Below are 12556 nucleotides of genomic sequence, written 5' to 3' on the forward strand. Positions count from 1 at the left end.
TAAAAACAGTTTAAAAAGCAGAGAAGAACTTATTCTGAACATTGAACAGTGGTTTCCATAAGGAGAGTAGGACTGTAGAACTGAAGGGAGGGGCTCTATCTTCTTGATTTGGACAAACTTTTATAAAGTGTAGTAATACGGGTTATTTTTATAGCTTTCAAAATTTGTTATTTTAAGAAGTCCCCGGTGTTCTAAGATGTAACTTCTTGGCAGGGTGATGTTTAGTGGGTGTAGGGTATGTAAGTGCGACATCTTTTGATTTTTTTGAGTCAAGCAATGTTGGTCTTGTCTGGATATTTATTGGGTCACTCCATGAAATTTAATCTGAAGCATCCTGGGAGTTAAAAATATATATATTTCTTAATATGTATTAATATATTTAATATTTATATTAAATCATATATTTAATATTATATAATATATTTTATATTTACAATATTAAACATATTAATATATTATAGTATTAATTAATTTTAATCTCTATATTAATATATTAAATATTAAATATATTTTTAAACTTCTGGCTTGATAGCTCGTTTCTGCAATAGGAGCCTCAAACTCTTTACCCCACAAGGCTAAGCCAGGTGGGGAGGTCAGGCTGCAGGGAATCAATAGTGAGGAAAGATTGGCCCCCAAGGGTAGTTGCTCCCTCTGTTCCAAGTGGGGCTGGACTTGGTGTGGAAATAAGGGAACTTGCACGTACTGGCAAGATGGGGACTCACCTTCCTGGCACTGGTACTGCACCCATAGGTAGCTGCCCTGGGTAGGGCACAGGTCTCCAAAGTAGGTCCCATCTGCTGCCACCTGGCATACCTGCAGCCCCTGGCACTGGCCTGGGAAGTGCCCGAATCCCAGCAGGAGCAGGAACAGTGTGAAGGACAAAAAAGGGACAGGTTCAGACAGAGATGAATGACCTCTCATTCATTTATTCACCCACCATCCCCCCACCCCCAGTGGATATCTGCTGGTATCTACTGAAGACCAGACACTGTGCTAGGTACTGGGGGGAAGAAAAGTAGGGTTTTTGCCCTCAAGCAGCTCAGGGTCCAGCACAGGGGTTCTCAAATCTTAGAATATACCAGAATCTCCTGGAGGGCTCTGGAAGACACAGATTTCTAGACCCTCGCCCCCCCCCCCCCGTGCTTCTGATTCAGTTGATATGGGGGACAGTGTAAGAATTTACTTTTCTAACAAGCTCCCAGGTGATGCTGATACTGCTGGCCTAGGCACCCCACTTTGGGAACCACTGGTCCAGTAGCATCCAGTCAGATGGCCTAAGTGGGAACTTAGATTTTGAGAACTGGCAAAAAGGGAAAAAAAAAATCAGGAATCTTATCTAGGTGCCCACAGGAGAGAGACATGTGGAGAGCCCAGGCCAGAAACTTCAGGTCATCCCAGCACCTCTCCCTCGTGCCCATGCAGATGAGTGGCTGCCTACAAAGAAGCCTAGGTGGAGGACAGGTAGGTGCTGCACACCTGGTTATAGGCCTGAGCTCCCATTTCTTTGCTGGATGTCATCTGGAACCCACCCTTAACTCCTACAGCCATTCTCTGGTCCTTGTACATGGCTCAAAGCCAGCAATGGGGTGTCAGATCTGTCTCACACTTGAACTCTGATCTCTCCATCAGCCTCATCTCTGGCTTCTAGCCAGAGAAATTTCTTTGCTTTTAAGGGGTCATGTGGTTAAATTGTGCCCATTTGGATAATCCAGACTAGGAACCCATAATTAGGTCTGCAAAGTCCCTTTGCTGTGTCAAGTAACATATTCACAGGCATGGTATCTCATCATACTAAGTTCCAGGGATTAGGGTGGCAAATCTTGGGGGCCATACTTCTGCCCATCCCTAACCATAAGAGGGCAGAGTGCTTTTCATCCTCTCTCTGACTGCAGCTCCCTCTGGATAAGCGCCCTCTCATGGTCCTCACTTACACAGGGCAGCCTGGACCATGATCCTAGCACCTCCTGGATGGTCCTGACTTCTGATTTTTATAAGATCATCCCCTCTAAGTCATCCCTCCAGCCCTTAGGTGTGGTAGTGGCTTTCCATTGCTGCTAATCTCAGAGTTATATCTTTATCCCCTGTTTGACTTCTCAGCACTTCCATGCTTGATAATCAATTCCCTGCATTGAATTTCCTCTGCTGAAAGACCTAGCATAATTTCTGTTTTCCTAAAGGGATCTAGCCTGATACACTCCTCAATCAGAGTTCTGTACCCCTACTATCTGCATTCACAGCCCTAGACTACACTTTCCAAGAGAGAGGAAGTATTTTGTTTTGTTTTTGTTCACTGCTCTATTTCCACTCCAGTTCACAGAACAGTACCCAGCACATGGCAGGTACAAAGTAAGTCTTGCATAAGTAAACACATAACACCTCTGCTCCTTTCTGTTGTGGCATTGAGCATAGTGCTAGGTGATTGCTTGTGTTCATATCTCTCTCCCCATTTGACTGCGAGCTCTTTGAAAAACAGACTATTTGATTGATTCCTTTATCCACAGAGCCCAGGATAGAGCCTGGCACGATGTTGGGCTCAAAGAATGTTTACTGGCCAACTGACAGTGAATGAGTGAGTGTGGCACTTAGATACAAACAGATTTCCCTGGGATCCTGCCCAGCTCTTTTCCTCTGACCCCTCCCAGAAGGATGCAGGGTTCTTCTCCAATGTGCTTTCTGGGGGGTGGCTGCAAGGTTTGGAAACTTGCATCTGGGCCTTTGCAGAAATAGCCCACTAGGTCCCCTCAATGCCTCCATGAGGGAGGCACATCCATCAGCCCACCTAACCCAGACCTTCCCCCCTCAGAGGGGCCATAGCCTCAGGAATGTCAGTGCAACAAGAAGAGTGCATGGGAACCAAGGAGCTGATTGCAGCATTTCCTTCCTTCACATCTGCTCTAAGGAGACCAGGGACAATGTGGGCCAGACGTGGAATGGAGAAGAACAAATCACTGTCCCAGGGAGACGTGGTACACTTTCCCAAACTGGGGTCGAGGCTGCTTGGCAGGTCCTGGGAGTACAGGGCACTCCTCCCTGAATCTCCATGGGCCCTTTGGGCAGAGGCAGAGCCACTCAGTGAATTGCCGAGAGGCTCTACATGGTGTGGTACTGACACTCCCTTGTCCAAGGGGGGCACAGAGAAGCTAAGTCATTAGCAGAGGGTCACAGAGGAGATTCAACCTGAGGCCCCAGAGCTTCTAGCTTGGACACAGACTGCTGTGTCCTCACTTGGCCAAGAAGCAACAAACCACCTGCCTTCCTGGGACCTTCTGGGCCTGATTCTACTAACCCAGCAAAGAGGAAGGAGGGCCCCTGTGTCCTGGACAATAGAGGTTTCTGAGAACTTTGCACCCCCCAGGAGGGTGCCAGGAGCCCCCATAACCCCTGAAACTGAACCCTTGTCATGAGGCAAATGCAGCTCAGAGGCAAATTTAATCTGATTTAGAAAAGCAAGGCCATGGAGAAGCTCTCCCACATGAACAATCGATGCTACTAGGAATGTGTATTTCAGCATTATTCATAATAGCAAGGATTGAGACATGACACATTCCACTCTCAACAGAGAAGGAGACACATTATGATATAGTTATAAACTGGACTAAACGAATAGACTAATACATGTATCAAAATGGATAATAGGAGATTTAAAGCTATACTCACTGCTATAATGAGGGGATGTTAAGCAAATATGACGTAATGTTAGGATTTAAGAACAATGGGTAGTGAGTCTATGGGAGGTCAATAAAATATTTTTATTGTCTACGTGCTTGGAGAATTTAGAAATTTTTAAAAATTTAAAAAAGAAAGCAATGTTTCTTGCACCCAAGTGGAGTGGGGAGCAGAATGCCTCCCTGGCCCACTGAGGTGGGTTTGCTAGCAGCTAAGGAGGCGAGCCATGTCCTCTTTGCTTCCCTACATGGTTCTGTGGGCAGAGACTGGCCTGTTTTCCTAATGTGGGAGGCCCAGATATGAAGATTGTTCAAGTCTTCCAGACCCCTTTTCTGGGTACCGGACACCAGGAACTGCCTTGCCCCCACAGCCAGAGCTGTCCTTGGGTTCCTACCTGCCACTTCATCCTTGACACTGGTCCAGCTGCATTCTTCCTCCAAGGGGCGTGCAGCACTCTGAGTGCAATAATGAGGGGTCTGGCGTCCGTAGATGGCGTCCTGGATCTGGATGACTTCCCCTGAGCCACAGTGCATGGTGGCATTGAGGCCGTCACAGGCCAGACTCTGGCCAACCCCTGTGACAAAGGGAAGGGGACACCTTAGGAGGGACCAGCTGTGGTCATGGCTGGACAAGTGCCTGGTTGATGGGAAGTGGAAGGTGTCAGGGGTCGGGACTGAGATGAAGGGCCACAGCAGGAGCCAGCTCCACAGTGATGGGAAATAGAACGTGGTGGGCATGAGCATGGCTCTGGAGCCAGACTGCCTGGGCTCAGATGCCGCCAGCCACGCCCTGGCTCTGTGACCCGCTGCTAATTACCTAGCTTCTCTGTGCCCCCCTTGGCACGAGAGAGGGTCAGTACCATACCGTGTAGGGTCTTTAGGAGGATTAAATGAGTTTTTACGTGCAGAGTAAGGGCGATACCAGTAGCCACTATATTCTCCTATTTTGAGTACCTTCCTTGAGCCTTATCTGAAAACAATGCCTGGCGTATGATAGATGCTAAACAAGCATTTGTAGAATGGATGAGTGACTTAGTGAGTCTTTGTATCAGTCCTAGAAGCTGGGTTACTAACCTCCCCACTAGGAACATCAGGCTCATGGGGGTCACTATGCTGAGACTTCAGGCCAGCTCCTGGTATGGGGTCCACGTTCAGTAACCATTTGTTGGAAAAGAACAATCTGGCTCAGATGAATATAGCCAGAAAGTAGGAAACTGGGTCCAAACTCAGGCCTGTCTGCCTGGTGGGAGTGCCACAGTGTAGGGAATGAGACCAAAATCTGTGTTCATTTCCTATGGCTGCTATACAAATTGCTAGCACTTTAATGTCTGAAGCCAGTACAAATCTATCATCCTCCAGTTATGAAGGTCAGAAGTCCAGAATGGGTCTTAAATAGGCTAGCATCAAGGTGTGGGTAGGCCTGGTTCCTTCTGGAGCCTCTGGGGGGGAGGGGGGAGAATGCTCCCTAGCCGTTTTCAGCTTCCAGAGACGCTGACATTTGTTGGATTGTGACTCCTTGATCTCCAAAGCCAGCAGCACTGCATCTGACCATCTCCCTCTGACCATGGACAAACCCGGGTTCAGGTCTTGTCATTGTCACTTCCCAGCTACGTGGCCTTGGGCAAGGAGCTTACCCTTTCTGAGCCTCACTATTCTTAGCTCTATAATGGGCCTACAATAGAATAGCAGAGGTGCTTCTACTGTGATGAATACACACAGAGTGTACAGCTCTGTGCCTAGAGGACCGGCTTGATACATATTAGCTGCTCATGGTGTGACCTCATACCAGTGGCTCCAAGGTCCTGGAAGCTGACAGATTCTGAGACAGGCTTCAGGTTGGGGCATAGAAGGGGGTGGCACTTTGGGAGGACTGTGACAAGAAGGTCCCTGAAGCTGCAAGTTTTCATAATTAGCCAGGCTGGGGGCCTACATGGCATCTATTTAAACCCAGATGGGGGAAATGGGGTAGGAGGCCCTGTAGGTGCCCAAACCCAGAACGATCCCTAAGAGCTAGGATTCTTCACTGAGGGGTTTGGAGACAGGGAGGGGGCTGAGCCCAGGAAGCCTGGAAACTTCTGTCAAGCCTGGCTTGAAAGTCAGAGGGTCATGGGGCAGCTTGGGTGCAAGACCAGGGCACTATGCCAGGACCCTGCATGTCAGGCAGTACCCAGCATGGGGCCACGGGCTGCTCGTGCTGAAGCTTTTACACAGAGGCCCCAGGGAAGGGTCTCCAGGGTGTAAAGGGGGTCAACCATGGACAGCAGCTAGGAAGGACACAAGAGCAGAGTGTGGGGGAATTTAGGAATCAGGGATGATGGGTGGTGAGACTCAGACCCAGTCTGGTCAGGGCAGCAGGAATCAAGGGTGAGTGAGAACAGCCTCCTGGGTCATGTCTCCTTCATTGGAAGATTGGAAAAAGAGAGTAAATAGAGCTGGGCATTTGCCACTAGATGCAGATATCTGAGAGGAAAAGAGGGTAGGAATGAGACTAGTAGTCAGGTTAGTAGGTAAGTGGATGGGGAGAGGCAGGTTGTGAGCTAGGGAGACAAAATGAGACAGGCACAGAATGCCACACAGATAGAGATGGGTGGACATTTAGGGAGACACAGAATTAGAGACACAGAGAGACACACACAGAGAGACCCCACAGAGACAGAGACACAGAGAAAGACAGAGATGCAGAGACAGACACACACAGAGGGACAAGGAGGGAGGCCCCACAACGGAGGCCAGCTCACCAAACTCGCAGATGAAGGCAAACAGCTGTGTGCAGTTGTCTGAAGCCGCCCACCCAAAGGAAGCGTCTCTCCTGATGTAACCACAGGTGTTGAGAACAGGAGAGGCCTGTTTTCCATGCCAGTGGCTATAGCTCACATTGGAGGTGTCCAGCCAGATCCCTGGCCCTGGGATGGAAACACAACCACCAGGACTTGGAAACATACTTCTGACCCCTTTTTATGAACAGGGCTTGCCTCAACTCAGCTCCCTGGTATGCAGGAGGTGCTCAGTCAAGGCCAAGAGGCTGAGGACCTTTCTTTCCCATGCCAACGATGAAGGGACATTGCTGGCTGTTATTGTCCAACACCCGGAAGGAAGAACTCAGCCTAAAAATCAGGGTGCCAAGTCAGGGAGCCCAAACAAAGTGGCTTGATTGAGCACATGATGTTTCCAGCTCTGTGTTACCATAATCTAAAGAAAAGCACAGAAGTGTGTCTTGGGATGTTCAAAGAGAGGCAGGACCCCTTGTCAGATATATATGGGCTATGCTGAGTTACAATGGAAGCAGTTTTCCTTACTTCAGGACTCTTCAGTCCCTGGTGCACTCTTGAAGAAGTGGTGTGTGTGCGTGTGTGTGTGTTACAAAGGCATTTCAAGGACAGAAACAGAAAACACTAAATATAAAATATTTACTGAAGACTTAAAAGTGTATATATTCATTTTTAAAAATAAAACAACTCCATACAAGTGGTTAAGAAATTTTTGGAGTGAAATGTAAAATGTGTAAAAGTAAAATGAAAACATCTCCCCTTTCCCAACCAACGGGATACTCGCATTATTGTTATGTTTCTTGTGAACTGATCCAGACTGAATTGTACCCATTCATCATCTGTGAGTGCCTGAAATCTATTTACACAAATGCCATCATATTGCACATGGCACTCTGTCCCTTGTTTCGTAAATAACATTAAGTACTGGAGGTGATTACACGTCAGCCTACACATATCTGCCTCATGTTCTGTAACAGCCATGTGATATCCCTTGGTGATTTTTAAATAGACACAACTCCTTTAGCTGCATATGAATGGACATTCAATATACAGAAATCCGCAATTGCTATATCTACAAATCAAGAAACCATTCACTAGATATTACCTGAAGATACACTTTTAGAATTCAAATCCTAAGGCTATGCATTTCCTAAAAGGAGCTTGCCCAACTGCTCCCTAATTAAGCCTTTCCATCGACTCTGGTATGTAAGTGCTTAGCCCAAGACTGAGTTGCTTATTTCTAAACCCAGTAGCTTTGACAGGGCAATGTGAGGTGGAGGGACATTGGCCCAAGAGAGTCTTCACTGCCTTTCACCAGTAGCGTCCTCTTGAGCAAACCATTTCGTCCCCCTAGACTTCATGTTCCTCATCCATAAAATAAGAGTAGCAATGTGTACCTCATGGGGCAGGTGCAAGGATTACATATGAATCTTCATTTTTCCATTCTCTGCTATGTACAGGCACCAGAAAAAATGGCCAGAATCTGTTTCCTGCCCTCGAGGATCTCATTGTCTAGGAAGGAAGACAGACACCTAAAAACTTAAAGTCATGCCGAAAATACCCTCCCAGAGGGTATTGTATTGTAAGACCTACAAGTGCAGAGAGAAGGACTTTCCTGACTGTCCTGGGGTTGGAGAAAGAAGCCCTCACAGAGTAAAAAGTAAGGAAAAGTTTCTAGGAAGACCATTAAAATGAGACCATTTAATGTGGAGGGAGTGGTGCTATGCTTTTAACTTGCTTTAATCCCGTAAGAAATGGGGAAAGGCATGTGGAAGTGCTTGCTTGCTTGCTTGCTTGCTTGCTTCTTTCTTTTTTTAAAGATTTATTTATTTGAGAGAGAGAGGGTGGAGGGAGGAGCACAGGGAGAGAGAAAGAGAAAGTTATGCAGACTGTACTCAGCGCAGAGCCTCATGCGGGGCTTGATCTCATAACCCTGAGATCAGAACCTGAGCCAAAACCAAAAGTTGGATACTTAACTGACTACACCACCCAAGCACCCCTAGAAGTGCCTTGAAAATAGCTTAGTAAGTATTTCCTGAGAAATACTTACTAAGAAAAGAAAAACATTTACAGATGTTTTCTCATCTGTAAAATAGAAGCAGCAATATTACTTCACTGGTTGTCATAGGGATGCAAGCTGATAATGGACTAGAAGTATGTAGGGATAGTGCCTTAGAAGAAGTCATAGCTAGTATTATTAGTATTGGGCACATTCAAACAAATGAATGTTTTCAGAGCATCAACTATGTGCTGGATTCTGTGCTAGGCATTGTACACGAGTGATTTCATTTGATCCACACAGCAACCAAAGAGGAGGATATCCTTACCATGAAAATTAGGATATCTTAATTTTGTTCCATGAGGCTCAGGGTAAGAAACATTGGTGAGAAACACAGCCACAAGCTTCCCATGAAATACAGTTTTCACAGCACCTACCTCCTATGGTTCCATTCTGAGCCGAGTTCCCTACGAGTCCAATCCACCATTCCCTGTCCTGGGAGATGTGCTTCTGCAGGAACTGCTGTGTGTCTTCATCATGAATAAAGACCAAATGGCCCCCTTGCTCCTCGCACCAGCTCTGGGCACCATAGAAGGTTTGAGTGAAAGGCACAAATTCATAGCAAGAGTCTCTGAAGGCCACTTGGCTTTTGGAGCAAAAGCTTCCCCCCTCTGGCTTAGAGATTGTGGCCCTAAACCTCAGAGCAAGCCCCAAGAGTACCAAACTTGCTGCGCTCATCCTTGAACCACTCCTGGAGCATCTGGACGGAGCCAGCACTCAGGTCCTTCTTATACTGGTGCCTCACAATCATCTGCCATTCATCTTTCCTTCTCTCTTTGCATCAAATAATAGCAACTACCTCTTTTTAAGAAACAAAAGGCTCAGGATGAATGTTGTCTGCCTTTTTGCTTTGCCCAGCTCTTTTTTCAATGTCTGTTCCAAATCCAACTAATTTGCAAAACGGCCTTCGAGAGAAACATATAGCTGCTATCGCACCTGTCTGCTTCTCATTCGATCAACTGTTGGTTCTTGATAAAAGTTCCTTGCTATTGGTTTCATGTTGTTATCCTGGAGGACCACATGTTTCACAAGAAGTCATCAGCATGTGGAAAATATGTGATAAAAGAAAAATGGCAGGAAAGTGAGAGTGATGGGGTAGTAAAGAACCCAAGTTACACTCATCTCCAATCCTATTGTCTAGAGTGGTGGCTGTGCCCAAATGATAATCACATTCTCCCCAGCATGGCTTAAATCCTAATGGATATGTCTCCCTCTCTCTGATTCATCACATTATTACTCATGCCTGTTGGAGAAAACAGATTTTCTATAAAATTGTTTTGATATAATTATGAAAACAAGCTTTTAAAACTTCAAACCTGCTCATCCTCACCCACTGCCTAAACCCTCCATTTGGGTGTCCATGGTCTATGGATCAAGTTCAAGCTTCTCAGCTTTGTATACAACGCTCTGTATGAACTGGCCACTGACAGTATTTCCAAACACATACTCCAAATGTGAAGAAATAGACTCACTCATTGCTGATGGGAGTGTAAATTGGTACAACCTCCATTGTGGGCAGTTTGATAATATCTATCAAAAATTTAAAAGCATGAGCTCTGTAATATAATAGTTCAACTTCTAGAAATTTTACCTACAAATAAATTCATACATGTGCAAAATGTCATATGTATAGGTTATTTATTACAGAATTTTTAAGAAGAAAGGATCTAATCTAAATGTCCATTGATTGGAAAGTGATCCAATCTAAATGTCCATTGATTGGAAAGTGATCAATAAAACATGGTACATTCTCCATATGCACAAAAAATGAGCAAATTCTTTATATAAATATTTGGAGGGATATCTAAGATTTTTGCTAATATTGAAAGCAACGTATGAGAGACATTGTTGATGGTCCAATCCCATTTACACAAAAACATCTATGAATATTTATTTGTATGTGTGGAATAGATCTCATAAAGGACTTAAAGAGACTGGCAATAGAGATTGCCTGGGTCAGGAGTGGAGGGAGTTAGGTGAGTGGGAGAGAGGAGAGGGCAAGACTTTTACTTCACTTTTGAAACTTTTCCATCTTGTACCTTGTGAATATCTTACCTGTTCAAAAGGGTAAATTCTTTTTTAAAAAACATCCCATGGGTCCATCATCCCCCTACCAGCTCAAAGTTACAGCTCTTTGTAACTACCATAGTTCACTGCTAGCAACGTTTTTTTCATGCCTCTCTATGCCTGTGCTATTCCCTCTGCCAGGAACGGTTTTCTCTCTGGTCCTGCCCTGTCGACCTTCCCGATTCAGCTCAAACATCAGTTCCTTTGTGGATTTTGTAGACCTTGCCTCATATAATATGCCACTCCCTTCTGACTTTCCTTTTTCTTTCTTTCAATAAAAACTTAAGATAGAGTTCACATACCATACAATCACCCATTTAAAATATGCAGATGAGTGGGTTTTAGTATATTCACAAAGTTGTGCAGCCTTCACCATGATTGATTTTAGAACTTTTGCATGACCCCAAAAGGAAACCCTTTACCCGTTGGCATTCACTGCCAAACCTCTATCCCGCAGCTTCTGACAGCCATTGATCTCCTTTCTGGCTCTGTGGGTTTGCATCCTCTGCACATTTCATATACACAGAATCTCCAAATGTGTGTTTTTTGTGACCAGCTCCTTTCATGTCAGCATAGTGTGTTCAAGCTTCCTCCATCTTATAGTGTGGACCATTACTTCACTACTTTACTCCTTTTGTTTGTTTGTTTTCTTTTGACACCCAATAAAAGTTTATAGAATAAAATTGAATGAAGAGGGACACCTGGGTGGCTCAGCAGTTGAGCGTCTGCCTTCGGCTCAGGGCGTGATCCTGGAGTCTGGGATCGAGTTCCACATTGGGCTCCCTGCAGGGAGCCTGCTTCTCCCTCTGTCTGTGTCTCTGCCTCTCTCTGTGTGTCTCTCGTGAATAAATAAATAAAATCTTAAAAAAACAAAACAACAACAACAAAAACTGAATGAAGAGTTTTCCAGAACTCATATATTCCCCCACCTTAGCTTCTTGTTTGCAGAGCAATGTTTGTTGTTCATGAGAACTTTCCAAATTAACTGAGTTTGACACAATTACAAAGTTGCTTCGGTGGTGGGAAAAATTGTAATTACTAACACCAGAGTTCCTCTTGGGCACTTTTCCTAGATAGGCCACTTGGGTTGGGCCAGGCGAGACAGCAAGGGTATGGTTTGTACTATTACAACAAAGCACAGCACTGGATGACTGGCCTGCATAAGAAGTCAGTGATTCAAGGTTGGAGAAAAGACTACATAACATGGGGTAGGACTCTAGAACATTCAAAAAAGATATTAGGCAAGGTGCCTGAGTGGCTCAATTTGTTGGGCACCTGCCTTTGGCTCAGGTCATACTCAGGTCGTGATCCCAGGGTGCCTGCTCAGCAAGGAGCCAGCTTCTCCCTCTCCCTGTGTCCCCTGCTTGTACTCTCTCATGCGTTCTCTCTCTCAAATAAATAAACAAAATCTTTAAAGAAAAAGGTATTAGGGAAATAGTTTCTTACAGCAGGGTGGCCAAAGACTTTCAGAACACAGTGGTCTAATACGTGGCTTTAAATTACTCACTTGTGGGACACCTGGGTAGCTCAGCGGTTGAGCATCTGCTTTCGGCTCAGGGCGTCATCCCAGGGTCTGGGATGGAGGCCTACATTGGGCTCCTTGCAGGGAGCCTACTTCTTCCTCTATGTCTCTGCCTCTCTCTCTCTCTCCTCATAAATATGTAAATAAATAAAAATCTTTAAAAAATAAAATACTCACTTGCTCTGACATAATTCAACTTTTCCCCCCTCCCCATTCCCTCCTCCGGTCCCTGGCAACTATTACTCTCTGTCTCTATGGATTTACAGATTTGGGACATTTCATGTGAATGGAATTGTACAATATGTGATCTTTTGTGTCTACCTTTCTTCACTCAGCATTATTTTTTTCCAGGGTCATCCATGTTGGAGGGTGTATTAGTACTTCATACCTTTCTATAGCTAAATAATGTCCTGTATATGGATATATTACATTTTGCTTATCCATTCATCCATTGATGGACATTTTGGTTATTTTA

General features: G+C 45.2%; 1 protein-coding gene across 1 annotated transcript in view; it reads right to left on the reverse strand.

Annotated features, from left to right (window-relative positions):
* Positions 1–9362, reverse strand: part of LOC140625746 (polycystin-1-like protein 2) — an 88005-nt gene extending 78643 nt beyond the window's left edge. Inside the window, exons 1-4 of the mRNA XM_072813284.1 lie at positions 8870–9362; positions 6404–6568; positions 4061–4240; positions 723–833 (exon numbers count right to left, since the gene is read on the reverse strand). Coding sequence (XP_072669385.1) covers positions 723–833; positions 4061–4240; positions 6404–6568; positions 8870–9170 — 757 coding nt within the window. The 5' untranslated portion in view covers positions 9171–9362. The remainder of the gene's footprint in view (positions 1–722; positions 834–4060; positions 4241–6403; positions 6569–8869) is intronic.
* Between the last annotated feature and the right edge of the window lie 3194 nt (positions 9363–12556).

The sequence above is a fragment of the Canis lupus genome, chromosome 3 (genome assembly GCF_048164855.1).
Source record: "Canis lupus baileyi chromosome 3, mCanLup2.hap1, whole genome shotgun sequence".
In the NCBI taxonomy this organism is placed as follows: Eukaryota; Metazoa; Chordata; class Mammalia; order Carnivora; family Canidae; genus Canis; species Canis lupus.